The following is an 18,811-nucleotide window of genomic DNA, read 5'->3' as shown; positions in this document are numbered from 1 at the left end:
AGATATGACAAGAGTCGAAAAGCTGTTGGGATGGTTTATGGCGTTTCAGTTAATGCTCAAGCAGGTCTGACTATTGCAGCAAAGTCATAGCCTTCCCAGAGTCTAACATCATTTTGTGGAAGCATTGGCCAGAAGAGTGGAGATCCTTTCCTGGGCACATATTCTGTTGAGCATGATTCAAGCATCCCCATAGACTCTTATAGGGCAAACATCCCAAGGTCACAGGTTGGGAAACTGAGGCCCTGCAGTTATACCCCTTTCCCAAGGTTGTGTAGCAGCCATGGGAAAAGCCCAGATCTACCCTCAGACAGACCTCTTTTTTCTTCTTCTTCTTACCCCTGCACTTTTTATTTTTCAACAGGATCTCTCTATGAAGCCTGGCTAGTCTAGAGCTCATATAAATCAGCCTGACCCTCACCTTACAGTGGTCCTCCTCCTCTGCCTCCAGAATGCTGGGATTACAGATATGGGCTCCATGCCCAGCTTTCCTGATTAGCATTTTTTTAACGGTTACTTTCACCATTTAAACACTTCAGCCTTCTGTAGAGTCTAGCCCAGTGTGGTGGCTTGAATGTGCTTGGCCCAGAGAGAGGCACTATAGGGGGTATGGCCTTGTTGGAGGAGGTGTGGCCTTCATGGAAGAAGTATGTCACTGTAAGGATGGGCTTTGAGAAACCCCCTCTTTGCTGCCTGAGGACAGTCTGCTTCTAGCTTCCTCTGGATGAAGATGTAGAACTCTCAGCTCCTCCTGCACCATGCCTGCCTGGATGCTGCCACGCTCCCATCTTGGTGATAATGGACTGAACCTCTGAACCTGTAAGGCAGCCCCAATTAAATGTTATCCTTATAAGAGATGCCTTGGTCATGGTGTCTGTTCACAGCAGTAACACCCTAACCAAGACACACCGTATTCTCAATTGTAGCATTTATTTTTCTCACTTTCAGGCAGGAAGACTAAAATATGCAAAATTGCCCCAGAAATTCTCCCGGTGAATTTTTTATAGTAACTTTTGTCTGGCAACTTTCAAGCGCTTTTGCAGTTACTCTGATGTCAGATTCTTTGAAGGTGTGACTAGGAGTCTGCTTGCTGTGTGCCTGGAAGGCTTCCACACAGTAATGGATTCAACCCTAGCAGGAATCCTATGGACCCCACTTCATCAACTCTGTTTTATACTTAAGGGATCAGAGACTCACAGAGGGAAGGAGATTCCCCAAGGCCACGTCACCCAAAAGGAACAGCTGGGAAGCAGGCTTGCCACCGTCAGCCTGGACCCCTGCTCCTTCCTACAGAGATGATACCCCAACGAGGGAATGGATTTGATCTAAGGTCCTGCCTACAGCCAAAGGAGGAGCTGGTGTTGAAGAGAAGCCAGAGAGGGAGTGAAGGAATGCACAGTCCTTCTGCAGGCCATGGATCTGCATGGAGAAGGGACACCCCAGTCTGCACCGAAGCTGGTCACATGATCACTGGGATCTGTTTCCTGTCAGAAGGAGTCTGTGGAGATGTCCCAGCATAATGAAAGCTGGTTACTGAAAACATTTGCTGTCTACTTATATTGAGTTTTTCTTTTTAAGGAGAGATGGTCTTAATAATTCCATGGGACTTGAGCCTCACTCAGTGAGGGGTCTCCAGATGCTTGCTGGTCATGTGACTTTTGTCCCCTGCCTTTGGTGGTAACATAGTGGTCTTTACAGCTTGAACTAGCAATTTGTTGCATTACAAATGCAGAGATTTTTCTTTTCTTAAGTAATAAAACTGTCAAAGCAGCTGTAGCAATTGGACATGACACCTGCTCCATGAAAAGCCATTAGTATGTCGATGGTGGCTGCTGTAGGTCACCCGGCCCAGAATGCCTTGGGAATCACAAGGATTCTGGGTCACAGGATTGGGAAAGTAACAATGCACAGCAAGCCTGGCTGTGCAGCATGGCAAAGCCACGTCACCACAGCCTGTTATCAAGGTTAGCTGTGACCTGCCTCCATAGGGCCATTTCCTCCCAGGAAGTTAAGAAACTATATGGCAGTGCCAGGGTGGGGGAGGGATATCCAGGGAGACCCCCACTCACTCAGAGGAGAAGGGGAGGGGGGGTGGATAGAGGATTATGGGAGGGGGTAACAGGGAGGGAGACAGTGGGCAGGATGTAAAGTGAATAAGTAAAAAAATAAATTCAAAAAACTTAGAAAAAGAAGCTGAAAATGAGTGACAGCAAAGTATCCAAATAACAAAAGAAAGAAAGAAAGAAAGAAAGAAAGAAAGAGAGAGGGAGGGAGAGAGGGAGGGAGGGAGGGAGGGAGGGAGGAAGGAAGAAGGAAAGAAACTTCATGGCACGAGTCACAGACATAAGCCCTTCTCCTTCACATTTTACTGATAAAATTATAAAAGCCACATTCTTTCTTTGCTCATTCTAAATTTTCTAACTATTTAAATAAATTGTTCTTATGAAAATTAAGCTTGCCAGGCGGTGGTGGTGCACGCCTTTAATCCCAGCACTTGGGAGGCAGAGGCAGGCAGATTTCTGAGTTCGAGGCCAGCCTGGTCTACAGAGTGAGCTCCAGGACAGCCAAGGCTATACAGAGAAACCCTGTCTCAGAAAAAAAAAAAGAACATTAAGCTAGCCTGGAGACATTTGGTAGAAACTCAAAGCATTTTATTTTTACTCTCTATGACACTTGTGTTTTCTCGATTTTGGTGACTCTTGGCTCCTAAGCTCAGAGACTCATCACGAGCTGTGACACACATTGATAACATGTGATTGGGTGAGAAGTGAACGGGTTTCTAGGTGGCTTCTGCTATGGGTGGTGCACAAAATTCTCAGGGACAATCATATCTTCAGGACCAGTATGGAGGCCCCTGCATAGATATTCTCAAAATAGTAATGTTTATAAGTCTGAAGAGTCTTGGAGGGGACAAGTCTTTCCTATGGCAGTTAATATTTACCAAACCTAATTTTTTGTTTCAAACCTGTATAAAGGGTATCTACATCACAAAAGAAAATGGAAGAAATAGAGGTTGAGGATTATACTCATATGATGAAAGTTTACAGACATTACCTAGACGTTATTAACAGTGAATAGCATGTCCTAATTTTCACTAAAGCATATATTTTAAATTCATTTCTATACCTTCTCTGCATATAGTAGGTAACAATGTAAATTTTGAACTCAAACAGTGTGGTTACAGAACCATATAGACTGTTTTATTTTCAATCTAAGGACATCAATCCTTGTTCTTTCTTACTTCAAAGTAAAGCACGGAACATGGTAACTTGAATGTATTAACAACACAAGATGACTTTCTCACAGTGACACCTTATCGTGTTATACCAAAAACCTGAGCTTGGCATTTGGTTTTGCATAAAAAGCTGACATGGTAGCCCAGAGGCTTAGGGAGGTTTTGAAGAGCCCTCTCCTCTTTCAGCTTTGAGAGGACGTCTTCTCTGTCTTGCTCCTTGAAGATTGTCAACAGAAACAAAACTGGTATCAGAAGTGGTGACTGACCCTTGCTTGACCCATATGTGGCCTGACTACATGAAGGGGGTGTCTCATGTCACTTTGATTCAGTCTTTCACAACAACTCCCTTATTGCCATTTGATACTGAAATTGTCCCAGAAATAACAATGGTGTAAGAGGAGAACAGCCTAGGAGAAATTCTTGATTCTTCAGAGTGAAACACAAATTGTAGTTGTTGGTGGCAACAACTAACAAGAAGACATTTAGAAAAGGCACAGGAGGTCTCTGAGGAGAGCTCATTTGTAACAGGCTAGAAGCGGGTTGGGTAAGTCAGACTTACAGATTTGAGGATCCCTGTGGCATCTTCGTGGAGCCAGGTAGGGTAGACAACTTCATCATTCAGTATGGCCTCAAAAAGGTCATCTTCATTCTCAGCCTCAAAGGGCGCATGCCCACACAGCATCTCATAAAGCAGCACGCCCATGGCCCACCAGTCTACTGCAGGTCCATACAACATCTCCTGAAGGATCTGGACAGAGGGGCTGTGTGAGAGGCAGCTCACGGACGTGTGTAACCAAAGTGTTCTTTGTGACGAGGGATTAGGAGATAGCAAAACCAGGAAGCACAAGTCCATCTTGTTGACACTCGTGTTTCATTCATCTCTACAGAGAGTGTGTGTGTGCTTAGGTGCCGTCTCTGCTAAGTGATCCAGCATTTATCACTTGCTTAGGCCAATACAATGACACATTCATATGGAAAGAGGAATGGCTTGGAAATATCTAACATGGAGGGGAAAGCACACTGGGTTCATTCATCCATAGGGAAGAGATACAGCTACTACTTTCTTCAGGTTTGCTACAGGGGCTAGAATCAAATCAAGTAGAGATTAAAAGACAACGAGCCACGAGCGAACCCATCACACAATTTCTAATATCTCAAACTCTGATTTAGACAAATTCTCGCCGTTTTCCATTACCATTCATTCAATGAGCTGTGTGTGACCCTGGGAAGTGTCCGTGTGGGTGCCGCCCACGGAACTACGGCACATGATAACACCTGGTTGTATTTCTATTCTGGGCTAAGCAGAGCTCAGATTTAAAAGCCACACCTAGCAGGTACACTCACCTCTGGGGCAATGTAGTCGGGTGTGCCGCAGAAGGTGGCTGTGGTGACTCCATTACAAATCCCCTCCTTGCACATTCCAAAGTCGGCCAGTTTACAGTGACCTTCATGGTCCAATAGCACGTTGTCCAGTTTCAAGTCTCTGAAAGAAACCAGGGACAGCATGTGATAAGTAGTCAGATCACAGTGCTCACATGGGCTTTCTAAACGTACTCAAATGTTTCTGCACAAACTTCTTTGGGCTATTGGGATTAAAACACAAAAAGTGTACACCAACTCTCAGAACTTGCTTCAGGAACCCTAGAAGATGAGCCCCATGAATGGGCTAACCACACAGAAGAAAGAAGTCCTCAGGACGAGGGCAAACTGTGACTTTTCTGGGCTTTCCAGGTACTTTGTACCCATAGGAAATCCACCTACCAACACCCCATTTTCCACATTCATACCCATTCCTGTCCTTCAGAGTTCACTCAGTGAGCATTCACAGAACAAGTGGCAGCTGTGTGCCAGAGAGTGTGACAGCTATTCAGAGTTTGGATGATCATAGCCAGGTGTGGTGCTATGGTACTCCTGTAACGCCCATACTCTGAAGGAAAAGGCAGAACAGTTCTGAGTTGGGAGCAGCCAGATTAGAAATGGAATGAATTCACTGCCAGCCTGAGGGTCTAGGTACTGGGCATCTTAGACAAAGGTTCTTTCTACCCCTCTGCCAACATCTTAGAAAAGTTACTGGAAGGAAGTGGATTGTTTGTCAAAACAAAACACTTTAGTGTAGGAGGCACACACACCTCATCTGCAGACTGACAATGGTTATCAGCAAGCCAAAGGCAATAGTGTTCTAACACAACTTCTGGTATAGGCTTTAGCGTCCAGCTGCCAATCACTAGCCACAGCCTGGACACTGTTACCAAGGAAGGCCGCAATGGGCTCAGGGCGGGAAGGAGTCCTGTCAGTCATCACTCCACACACCCAGGCACAGCAGAGAGAGCATGCGGAAGGTGTCTATGCTTCACTTTCTAAAGGAATGATGCGCTCAGAGGCAAACCACAGTCCTATCGTAGGAAGAAGGTAGCATATTATGTAGGGATGTTAGGTGACCTGCAGATGCCCACAGCTGGAGACAGGCAGCTAACTGCCAATTAGTACAGCATCTCCAGCTTTGGGCCACTTGGTTGGGAGCCTAGGCATCCTCCTTACTATAGTGTCTCAAGTATATGGCGCTGGTGGCTGGTCAAAGTACTCAACTGTTTCCTTGGTCTGAGAATAAAAGGCCACTAGGCTGTGAGGACCAAGGGAAAGGCTGGTTTTTGTCCAGCTCAGATCATGTTGTAGCTGAGGAGGGAGAGGAATACAGAACTGCCACGGCCACCTGGGGTTCCCTGTGAGTCGGCACAACCCAGCTGCTACGCCTTACAACAGTGGTTACTGGGTATTGCCCAGAAACGAAAATGAAGCCCCATTTTCCAAGAATGGTTTGTGGGCAGTGTAGTAGAACTTTCTTGGCACAGGCCTTCCTTCTGCTCCTGGATTCTTGATGACTGTCTCTAGGGTCAGGGATGCGAGACCCAGGTATGCCAAGTACCCTGTACCACTTAGCAAGGTGAGCTTCCTCTGTCTCTAAGCCAGGACCGTCCCTGTTCCACCTAGCAATCTCCTTCCACAGAAGCCACTGCTTTCAGTGGGCTGTGATTATGAATGCCATCTCCTCCTTGCCCCCCCCAACCCCTGAGATAAAAGCACAAAAAGCTTCATACTGGACTCACAGGAGCACTATGGGGAATGGGAGTGAGGCTGATATACTTTTGTCACATGAGGAGGCTGTGGTCCACAGTGGTTTCTGGCATGGGAGACCCTTCTAATACCTGTCACCTGGCTCCTGGGGGTTCAGTGATGAAATTCTAGGGAAGCATCACCCACTGTCTGACGAGGGATCTGAGAGGATGTACAGGAGTCAGCACGACTACAGGAACTGGCCTGCAGGGCTGGTCTTATCTGTATCACGTCCCAGGCCAGCAGTGCAGCCCAGCGCGCAGGCCTGTGTACGCCTGAGCTCAGAACACCCTTACATTTCCAAACAAGGTTACTGGGTTTCTGAACTGTGCTGAAGCCGTTATGCCTGCTGAAGTCTCGGACAGGATCTTGGGCAACAGCAACAAGTACAGACAGAACCCCGCAACGGTCTTTCCAGCCTTGCCGACTACTCAAAAGGGCTTGTGACTAACACCCCAGGCAGGAGGCTTCTTGCTTATTACTCAGCAGCTGTCATGGGCAGCAGGATGGTTTAAGGAGAGGAAAGTGCCATGTCATCAGTTTGCCAGCCCTCTATGGCAATCTCCTCTGCACGGCCAAGTCTTAGGACAATTCTTGGGCGGCACACCTGAGCAGCACAGGGGATGTGACTCATTCTGGTCATACGATGCCCGAGGCCACAAAGACAGGTTATACAGCTTGAACTTGACTTTTCAGTCTAATTTTAGGCCTTCTCAGAACCGTGTAAGTCCCCTCAAATAAAGAGAGAGAGAGAGAGAGAGAGAGAGAGAGAGGCTGGAACAGCTTTCTATATCAGATGCTAATCATGTGAAAAATCTCACACTGGGATTCCAAGACCATTCAATTAGTAACATTATTGATTTTTCAATTAGTAAAATCAGGTTATCAGCTCTGCTCTTAGCTCAAACACCTCATGTCTCCACTGTGAAGTCGCCTTGCTACCCCAAAGTAGACATACTAATGTCAACTCTGCCTTTAGAATACTCAGTTCAGACTTTCATGGTAGCACCCCAGCTCTTGCTTCTAGAAGGCTCTGGCATGCACCCTCCTGTCCTTTAACAAGACCTGAACCTTATTCCTTTCCAGGTTTAGTTCAGTCTTGGCAGCAAGTGTCCAAGAGAGAAATGGATAGATTTCAGATGCCTAATGCTTGTTCCCCTGAACAATTCAGAGCCCAACTTATTTTTAGGAGAAGAAAAGATCTTCCACAAAACTCACTGACACCCTTGTTCTGAAGTGAGCCAGCAACATGGCCACGTATCACACACCTTGAGACAAAGTCTAGAGGGAAAATAAGAAACCTGAAACAGAAGTTCGAATTCTTCTTTTGAGTGAAACTGGAGAAAGGAAATTGATCTGGAAGGAGAATCTCAGGGCCAGGAGGGCCAAGCAAAGCCATTGTCTTTCTGCTGGCTCCCATCCAGAAGGAAGAAGAAGGCAGACAAACAAACCCGCCATGGCCAGCTTCCACACCGGGGGAGGGTCAACCATGAGGGGACCAAATGAAAAAATTATTATCCTATCATTTTCTGCAAACTGCAGAGGTCAGTTTTTTGGCTCTGGAGTTTTTCCTCTGATTCATAAGCCAACATATAACACAACAGCCAAACATAACATAGCTACATGATGAAGATTACAAGTTCACACAGGACAGAGGCTGAGATGCTAAGATGCCAAACACAATGCCAGCTCACCAGTCATTAGCTCATTGAACACTGGTATTTAATAGCCAAGGCCTTTGTGTGGCATGCAAAGGCAGAGAGGCAGAGTTATTTTATCCTCTCAACTTGCCTGAAAGGTACATTGTTCTTGCTGGGTAAGCAGGGTTACTTAAAATGCCCACGGTAGTTTCAGAGAGAATTCCCAAGTGGTTGAGGACAAAGAAGATTCAGAAATTGGATTTATTTTGCTTCCACCCTGAGCTGTCCCCAGAGAAATAAAACAGAATGGAGAGTAGAACAGAGGTCTGCTTAGCTCACCAAACTCAGTTGTTCCTCCAAAAGAAATAAAGGGAGTGAGATGGGAATGGCTCCTGAATAAGAATGGATCCAGGAGGCAATTCACGGGCAGCGGATATTCACTATCTACAGTGTGTTGTTTCCATTTATTGGTGAAATTGTCAACTGCAGTCGGAAGCATAGGGGACAACCCAAGCCCAGCCTCCTCACTCACCAGCAGCCGCTCTTGGTGGCAGGCTCTATCTCGTCCTGTCTACACAGCTCCCCCACCCCTCGCTGACCCATCTCTTTTCATATTATTTTGAAACAAATCCAGCACAGGAATGCAACTCATCTGTGCTCTATTATCTGAATCCAAAAGATAATTATTTAATAAAGTAAAACAGTGAGGCCAGTTATCTTGAAATAGTTGATAGTGAATCATCCATCAACGCTCTGCTTTCTGTTGCTCGTGTGTGTGTGTGTGTGTGTGTGTGTGAGAGAGAGAGAGAGAGAGAGAGAGAGAGAGAGAGAGAGATATCTTGAGCCTAAAAAGGTGTTTTGTGGATAATCAGAATAACAGTGTTGTTAGTAAGAACATAAATTAAATGCTCATCAAAATATTGTGTGTTTTACATTGCTCAAAACTACCTATGAAGCCGACTGCTTCATGGTAGTTTTTCCCCATGATCCTCTAGCTAGCCAGGGGCAAGACCAGACTTCAGGATCACTCCCTTCTATGCAATAGGACTGCTGGTCTCCTCCAATGTGATGTTCCTCGAGAAGACTTTGCTTATTGAAATTAAGAGCCTCCTGAGATAATCAATAAATATCCTGAGATAACAACGAGGCTATTTTATTTACAGCAGTGTAAAATGTGCATTAACATTCTGTAGACACACTTCTGCCTTTGGCTTGTGTGCTGGCAAAGTGTTCAGTGGATTTCAGGACATCCAGGCTTGAAGATGAACAGTAGTATTTCCTTACTATTCAATATTCAGAAGATGATCTGGTACCCTCTTCCGAGGAGGTGAGGCTGTCATGCAGATGTTAACAGCTGGTGTTTGCCAAGAGCGTGATTTTTGATTATCATCTTAATTTAAAAACAAAGCTAAGTTAAGGCTGGCTGAGTTTTGAGTGTCTGGCTTTATATTTGAGAAAAATGTAAGGACAGATTATCATGTTAACTTAGTGAGTGCTTTTTAAAAACGTCACTGAAATATCAAAAATGCAAAACTTTGTTTCATCCTGTATTAGATAGGAGTGCCTGTCTGTGTCACCTAATATTAGATGTTGGTTCCTTCAGCCACTCAACAAATCTCAGCACTGACCAGTGGCCAAGCAATATGCAAGGGGCTCTGAAGACATGAACAAGCAACGAGCACCACTCTCCTCAAGTCTGGTAAGAGAGGCAGACAATCAGATAACCAGCAGCTAAGGTTCTAATTAGGAAGTGTGATGTGAGCTGAAAACCCCAGTGTGGAAGTGTGGAAGAACAGGAACAGGACTTGGCTGAGCTGTGAAGGTTATTAACCAAGTGAGGAGAGAGAGGCACAGCCATGAGGGAAGAGCTTCATATAATCAAATAAAGACTAGTGTGCCTGGAGTCTTGGGAAGGGACTGGGCGAGAAGGAACCGAGAGATCCAGGAGCCAGATGAGGTGCGGTCTGGAGAGGATTTGAATCTTTATCCAAGGGAGAAGAGAGACTACACAAAGCCTGACACAGAACTGGGGGGTCAGTGGGTGGGGGGGTGGGATTGGTCATGCTACAGTCTCACGTTAGAATTACAGCGTGGATTGGGGGTGAGGGGAGCAATCCTGAAGAGATCAGTAAGAAAGGGTTGGGGTGTTGAAAGGAAAGAAAGTAATGATGGTGTGGGTTCCGTTTGGGGTGGTACGCACGGAGAGCTGAGTAAGCTTCAAACACTGCGCACATAGACGAGAAACGGATTTTGCACCAGAGAGATACAAGTGTTTAATGCAGAGAGAGAGCATAAACTTCTGACTCTCAGAATTTGTTTTGGAATTTTTTTTAAGACCTAAAAGTAGACATGTTCAATGGCATCTGAATATACATGGCTAATAGCTGGAAGAAAGAGTTTGCCACTATCTCCGAGGGAGCGGATGAACTCAGCCAGAGAGATGGATGAAACAAGAGGACCTGGGAGAGCTACAGAAAGCACTCTCAGTGGGGATGCCTGCGCCTTCACACTGAGATCACTGATACTAGTGAGAGGTTAGAGCTAGCAGGAGGAGCGTGGCAGGACGACATGGGAGGGCGGGGCCCGGTTAGGATGCCACCAGGCATGGTGGCACACATCTATAATCCTCTCACTTGGGACGCTGTGACAGAAAGAATGACTGGAATCTGAGGCCAGCCTCAAAAAACAATAGCAAAAAATCCAAACAAAACCAGAGCCCCCCAAAATGAACAAACTAATCCAAAGCAACAAAAAGATTTACAGATCTACATTCACAGCCACCCAGTCAGTCCCCAGCTAGCTCTCAATCTCACTGGATGCTTTTCCTGCTCAGTTATCACAAACCAACATATTTGATTTTACAAATATGTTGATTTTACAAATATTTTACAAATATTTTTTTTGTCCATTACTCCATTTTGTACAAGAGCAACAATGCTTGGAAACAAGCTGGTTTATTGTGTAGTATTAGTGGAATGGCTAAATTATAACATTTTTATTACATAATTTTGTGAAAATTAACATAGCATTATAAGACTAAAAATGTAGAGAAATACTTGTAGTAGAATTTTTATGCCCTTTGAAAATACATTTATGATTATGAAATATTCCTATTACTGAAAAATCATGGAAAAAGGATGATGGCTTTGTATTCCTGCAGTCTCTTTCTTCCCAGGCTTCCTTAATGTGGTACCATGAAGTGGCCTGTCTTCCCCATCAGCATATGTCTGGGAGGGATTCACACAGCCCTGGGACTGCCTCGTGATCCATCATGGGTTAGCATACTCTGTTCAGGGAGTAACCACAGTGGGACTTGTCTCTTCTCTCTAGACATCTCAACTGTTCAAATTTTATTTTATTCTATTTTGTTTTATTATTTTTGCTTCTTGAAACTGTGGTGGAATTTTTTTTTAAGACCTAAAAGTAGACATGTTTAATGGCATCTGAATATACATGGCTAATAGCTGGAGGAAAGAGTTTGCCACTATCTCCGAGGGAGTGGATGAACTCAGCCAGAGAGATGGATGAAACAAGAGGACCTGGGAGAGCTACAGAGAGCACTCTCAGTGGGGATTGCTTATAAAGTCAAAGGACATAGCTCATACACTTGCAGAGTGTTTAACATAATGCTCTCCAATAGAAATGATATGTTCACGTAGAAAGGTTTAAACGTGTGTCTAACGGCTGTTTGTAGTTTTCTTGCTTATCCATATTTTACTAACTTTAGAACTTGAGCTATTTATCTTTTGGATTGTTTTAAGATGTTCTTTACATGTTGTAGACAGTGATTGGTTACATGGTGTTAAATACTACTGCCTCGTGTCTTTAAAGTTTGTGCATGATAACTTTCCCATTTTTATGTAGATCTACGAGCGGCTCATTTGTAGCTTCTGGGCTCTGTAAAATATTTACAGCGTGATGTAAGTGTGAGAACAGGGTATAAAATTACACTTTCAACTATCTCTTAATTACGTTATGATGTGGGCGTTAAAGGAAGGAAGAAAGGACGTGGGAGACGGGACAATAAAAGAGAAGGGTTAAGACCTACTCCCTATATGCTCAGGAACTCTCGCTTTCCTTTATTCTGTTTCTAAGTTGCTTACAGGGCTCTGTATTACTGCCACAGCACATCCTGTCCTTCATCTTCCTCTCCCCATTCTGTGCTATTGAGGGCTGTGTTCCTAGTACAGGAGTACAGGAAACAAGACGACCATCAGGGATGTTACGGACTTCTCTGGGGGAAAGACTGCAAATGAATTATTTGAGAAAATTGTTATCTCCTCAGAGGACGTGAAGTTTTGTGGTTCTCAGAACTCCAAACCTCTTGTCATAGATTCATTCCTTTACCAATGGCATTGCCTGGTACTACAGTACACAAGGTCATCATGGGTGCTGACATTTTCAATAACTCCACAGTGTGTCCCTGCAGCCTGAACGAAATACAATGTGACAATTGGGGCCCCTCAGGATCAACAGTCCTGGTCACAAGGTCCCATGCTCATCCTGGTGATTTTAGGAACGTCCCCTGAACAAGCAAAGCTCCTTCTCTAGTGAATGACGTCAGACACTTACGCCAGCTCCGGTTCTCTTTTTCCTGCCCCTTCCAACTTACGTCTAACAGCTGCATGGGATGGGAACTTATGAAAGTGACTTCTATGTGAGTTGAGTTTCTACACCCTCTTTTAAACAGGGCCAGGGATTCAGAAATGAATTCCTACAGACTCAGAGTTGGTCTCCATCCAGTCCTGAGAGTCTGACATCGCTGACAGGCGGGCAGCGTGTTACCACCTTTACTGTTTTGTACACAGGAAACTGACTTAAACTTAATCATAAGATGGAGAAACTCCCCCCACACTTTGTCTCAAAGTAGGAAAAAGGCAGTCATAAAAACAAATACAAAAGAACATGAGCCTTACCAACATCTACAGCCACAGATTTTCTTAGGGTACATATTGAAGGAGCCATCAGGCAGACAGTTCAGACTTATAAAATGCTTTTAGCATTCAACATTCCTCCACCTCCCAAATCCCCCAGGGCAGAACCAACACAAATTTATTTGGTAGCTCTTTACAGTACTAGTATTTTGTACTTGCCAGGAAAACCTCCTTCTCCACTCTCCTTGCCAAGATGCCTCTTACATGACACCTGGCAGTGGTTAATCTGTAGACAAACTCAGTGAGAATCAGAGCGGTGTCGGGGGCCCAGGCAGATCTGGGAGGGAACTCACCATGAATGGCAAGGGGCCTCCTGGCTGCTAGGTCTAGCTCTAATACAGAAGAGCAGGACTATTACTGCACTTGGGCTTGTCCCCAGTGCCTCAGTCTCTCCTTGTATGGAAAGTCAAGTGCAGCTGATTCACAGAAAACCACATTTGTGTGGCTCTACTTCCTGGCCACAGAAATTCAACAAAGAAAAGAATTCTTACAGTCAATTTCCCAGAAGACAGGCAGCAACAGAATGGGAAACATGGGAAGTAGGGATTCTGACAGTCTAAGGAGACTTCCATGTGTATGGAAGGCCTGTTACTAGGACAGTATGGACAGCTGCTTGCAGGGCCAGTACACGAAGACAGCTCAAAGAATTATTCCCATTGAGGTAGAATCAGAACTCAGTTCCTCTAGTTAATAACAAGCTCCTAATACCAATCACAGCCTTAAGAGTAGGGACGGCCAGGGGCAGGGATATGGGCTCATCCAGGTCACATTGGAAACCTAGCATCCATACTGAAAAAGCAACTCTATGACCGGGCATGGTAGAGAGACTGAGACCAGAGGATCATAAGTTCAAGGCTTGTTAAGACTACAAAGCAAGTTCAAGGTCAGCCTAGGTACCTTAATGAGACCCTGTCTCCCGAGAAGAAGGGCAGGGGATGCAGCTCAGTGGTAGAGTACTTACCTAGCATGCACAGGACCCTGAGGGATTCAATTCCCAACACTGAAAACAAGACAAGATAACATGTGTGCATGTGTGTGCTCCTGTTCCCATGGGTGGATATGTGAGTGGAGGCCAGCCATTGTCAACCTCAAGGCTAACTCCTTAGGCTCTCTCCAGGAGCTTTTGTTTTATGGAGACAAGGTGTTTCACCGGTGCCTCTTGACTCCACCTCTCCCAGAACTGATATCACAAGCACAAGTGAACAACACATCTGGCTATTTCTGTTGGGGTGGGAGGAATCGAACTCAGGCACACATCCAAGCACAGTAGACCCATTACCATCTGAACTCAGGCCCATCAAAAACTACAAATGTTGGAGGGCATACCGGCTCTATAGGTAAATCATAGCATTAGCCGTGCTACTAATGTACTTGATTACTGTAATGTAATCAAGTGGGCAGACCCTGTGGCTTTCCTGGAGGGTGGAAAGAGCCACATAATTATGTGGCTGATGTTAAAAAAACATAGATATATACACAGGATGTACAGCATGAGATCTACAGTCAATGAAAATGTACTGGACTGGGTAAGGCATTGTTCGAGAACTAGATATTAGCTGCCCTTATTTTTAAAAGTTTGTTTCTGGTTATTGTATGTTAATATGCACTGTTGCAAGCATTTTACTGTCTATAAGCATCCTGTAACAGCCTGTTGTTAAGTATCAAATACACACAATAAAATGTACTTCAAAATAAATAAGTGAAGGGTGAGGTGATATCTTGGCCTGTCTTCCCACAGCTCGTTCCTTCCAACAGACACACAGGGCTCGTCCTAGAGGACATTTCGTTGATGTGAACGGCCAGTGTAAGAATGGCTCTTTGGCTAAGAGAAAGCAAGCAGAGAAAGCACAGCCATTTGCTGTCTAATCATGTGGCCTTATATGGTGTGAAAAGAGATGGATGTCCTATGGGAAGAGAGGAGAGTCTACATGGCTAGACCATGGAGTGAATGAATACACTGGCTGCTATTGGCAATGGGCTAAACATAACCCTTTGCCAACGTTAGTATTGGCTTATGCAATATAGGAAAGGAGGGGAGGCATCCTTCCAACCTGCACCACAATTAACACTGCATCAACAGGTCTCTTCTGGTTACAGGTTTCCCCATCAAACTAAGCCTGCACCATCTAAACAGAAGTCTGAAACACCCAAGAGGAAATATGTAGTTCTGGGCCATTCCCACATCCTGGGAATTAAATACCTCACAGTTTAATTCTGGATTACAGTCAGTATTCCTTTGTCCTCTGTGTTTTGCCTAAAAATAAAAAGTCTTGCTTACTCTAAATGGATTATAGACTCCAAGGGCACCTTGTAGTGTCCCTATTTTTCTCAGGTCATCTGTAGAATAGGGACACACACACACATACACACACACACACACACACACCCCGAGGGGAAGGTACATTTAAGACATTGGCTAATGGTAGTCTCCTATCAAAGGCAAAATGCATAGAAGACATAGAAGATATTGAGGTTCCCCCCAAGAAATTCCCTCCAGGAAACTTTGCTAACATTTTCTGAGTCACTCTGTTTCCAGCACTTACTTTTGCAAAGAGGCCAGTTTTCCCAAGAGAGCCAGTTAGTTCTTTAAATATCTGAGTTTTTATATGTGGGGACACTACTCAAAGGATGTGTCCAGTTCTGTCAAAAACACTCTGTTCAAACAATGCGGTAAATGCCTACACTTGAGCTGTCGTAATTTCCCAAACCTTAGACGCACACAGAAACCAGAGACCAGGAGAAGTTTTATGTCGTAGCTTATGTCTTAGCTTTAGTGCAGAGTACACTGCCTGCCTCTATGTGGGCAAAGAGACCTTTTGAGAAAGGAGGAATGTCTTTTTTGCCTGCGCACTGAAAAAATTTTCACCCAGTAATAACAGCTCTTTGAGTCTGGTAAGTCTCCCCGGTGGTTCAATTTCTTTTAAAACACAAAGGCTGCAAGGCTGTAATCTAAATAGTCAACACCCAGAGTGCCAGCAAGTCACCTCTACATGTATACTTACATGTATACTTACATGTATACTTACATGTATACTGAGGGAGGCAACACCTTCTCACAATATAAGGTTCAACCGAACATTAACACAGAGAGCTTTAGTCTTTGACAGCCTCTCCATGTGTGCAGTGAGTTTGGGTTGTTTTCACCCCATTGCATATTTCAGTGCACAACACAAGGGGCTTTATCATATTTTCACACTTAAATCTTTGGCCTCGCTCACATTGTTCCTCCTGTCCTCTCCCTTCCCAGTGGTTCCCTTTCACCCCCTGAGATAGTCTCCCTCTCCTTTCATATCATGCATACATATGCCATACATAAATACATGCGGTTAAGTCTGGATTCCACATGTGAGAGAAAATGACGATCGTCCTTTCTACCCCATCACCTCTTTTGTTCCTTCTCCCCAACAGATGTCTCTCTCACCAACAATCCCTCTTCTATGTTCACCTGTTAATATTTATATTTAAATCTAGATTCTGCACATGAGAAGAACCATGATACATATCTTTCTGAATCAGAATCAGGCTTATTTGGGTTAACGTGTTAATTTCTGGCTTCATCAATTCTTCTGTAAATGGCACCATTTCTCTCTCTGCCACACCTGAGTCACACTCTACTATGTGGACGGACCATATTTTCTTCAACTGCTCATCTATTCACGACTGTCCAGGCTGGCTCCTTGTCTGGGTTATGAGAATCACATCCTGACTTAGCCTCCCTCGGATGTTCACCAGGAGAGCTGGGTCGGTCGCATGGCAGGTGTATTTTTAAGATTTAGCTGAAACATTTCACACTGATTTCCATTGTGGCCATACCAGCTCATTGTTCTACCAGCTGCAGGTCATCTATCCCTGTGTTCTCACCAGCATTTGTTGACATTTATTTTCTTGATGGTGGCTGTTCTGACTGCGGTATGATAGGATCAGCTCAATGTCCTGTTATTTGGCATTTCCCGATGACTAAAAATGATAAAGATTTTTTTCAAGTAATATTATTTCCCCCTTCTCTTCCCTGCCCCTCCCTTCCTCTCTACTAACTTCCTTCCTCCTATTCCTTCCTCTCTCCCTCCTTCCCTCTCTCAGGGTCTCATGTGACCCAGGCTAGCCCTAAACCCACTCTATGTAGCTGAGAATGATTTTGAAGCCCAGGGCTTCATGCATGCTAGACAAGCACCCTATCAACTGAGCTACATCATTCAACTCTTATCACGAGCTCTCTTACTGACTGAATGATTTGAAGGCTTGGGATGCTTAGCTTTTTAGAATGTTTTGTAGGTCCTAGACATTAATCTCTTACCATGTTACAGGCAAAAATAATCTCCCATCTTGTAAGATGTTTCTTACTCTCCTGACAGTTTCTTTCCGTACACAAGTTTTCACTCTCATGGGAATCCCACTTGTCTTGTAATTATTTCTCAAGCTGGATGTATTTTACATCCCCTGGGAAGCAGGGTCCAAGTTGATGGTGTTGGATCTGGCTAAAGATGGACTCCTGTGCCATACAGACAGGACAGGGGCAAAGCTTCACAGTCGGGAGTTGTAAGGTTTGGAGGGAAGTGAGCGGGGATTCCGCAGGAGGAGTAAAGCGACTATAACTTAGATTCCTGTGCTGATGGGCGTATCGAAGAGATGCTGATTCTAGCCTGAAGATGAAAACGTGGCCTCATCATCCAGACGTGGGTTGTTTACTATACACAGAGGTGCTATACAGGGATTTGTGTACTCCTCACACAACGTGTACATCCTGAACCACAGTTCCTCTGACACACCTCCAGACGCCTATCTTTAGACATCCATCCACTGTGGCCCCAGCTGCTCTTAGCTCAGTTCCTTTTGCAGATTCAAGTTTCCATTTTCCTATAAACTCAAATCTGTCTCCTCTAGGAAGGCTTCCTAAATGACTCCACTCAGAGGCATCACTCCTAATGCAGAGGAGATTCACTGCTTGGGAACTGCCCGCCCACCCCAGCATCTCACTCTTTCTCTTCGTGACACCCGGAACTGCTCACTACGCGGCCCTCTCTGCACAGCCAGCAAGCGGCTCTCTCTGCTCTGCTTCTGCAGGCGTCCCCCAAGTCACTGCCACACACAGTAGGTGCTTGTCCAGGCCAGCTGGCTTGACCTGGACAGTGATCTCTAAGTAGCAGATCCCTGCTCATCCATCTGAGCCCAAAGATCTCCTCAGTCGAGGGAGGAAGGATTAGGACTGTTGACCCAGGACATTCTTGGCACCGTCTGAATGCTTTGTTTTTAAAAAGAAAGTTTTGTTTTGTTTTTGTGTCCAGTGCATTAAGGAGACAAATCCCCAATGTCAGGTATTCCAGAAGTGGTTGAGCACCATTAGCCAGTCACAATACCTCTGTCCACATGAGCACTGAGACAGAATTGTGAAGTATTAAGAAAGGAATTAAAGTCTCCATTCCGGTTGGTGTGGTGCCCAGCTTGCACTTGGCTCATCCTGAACTGCTGGACGTCAGCTAGTCACCACCGGGTGACCTGTTCTCTTAGGTGGAGTTCGCTGCTGAAGGACAAGGAGGGATATCGCCGGCTTCTGTTGCTGTCCCAACACCACTGAGACTGGAGAGCTTAGCTTCCACTCTGCAGAAGTAACAGTCTCCGAAGTTCAAGCACAGACTTTCCAGGGACACTTCTTGTATTTGCACATCCCAAAGTAATCAAATCAAGTTAACCTCGAACACCCAATCCTTATCACCTGCCCTCTGTGCCTAATTGATTTAGGACATAAATCAACTTAGGACAGCAGCTACCAGCTGGACAGACTCAAAGGAACCATGAACCCCAGGCCTTTCAAAGGCTACCTCCTTTGTTAGATTTGCTGTTTAGACACTTGGGTATGTCCTAACATGTTAGTATTTTTAATTGTGTGTTTTCACATG

The 18,811-nt window shown here is 44.9% G+C and overlaps 1 protein-coding gene across 1 annotated transcript in view; it reads right to left on the bottom strand.

Moving 5' to 3' along the window:
• Prkch (protein kinase C eta) overlaps positions 1–18,811 on the bottom strand; it is a 197,367-nt gene that overhangs the window by 19,603 nt on the left and 158,953 nt on the right. Inside the window, exons 11-12 of the mRNA XM_028789103.1 lie at positions 4,577–4,715; positions 3,792–3,980 (exon numbers count right to left, since the gene is read on the bottom strand). Of these exons, the coding sequence (XP_028644936.1) occupies positions 3,792–3,980; positions 4,577–4,715 (328 nt within the window). The remainder of the gene's footprint in view (positions 1–3,791; positions 3,981–4,576; positions 4,716–18,811) is intronic.

This window comes from Grammomys surdaster, unplaced genomic scaffold, assembly GCF_004785775.1.
Source record: "Grammomys surdaster isolate TR1022 unplaced genomic scaffold, NIH_TR_1.0 127, whole genome shotgun sequence".
Lineage (NCBI taxonomy): Eukaryota > Metazoa > Chordata > Mammalia > Rodentia > Muridae > Grammomys > Grammomys surdaster.
This window is presented reverse-complemented; position numbering and strand designations above follow the sequence as displayed.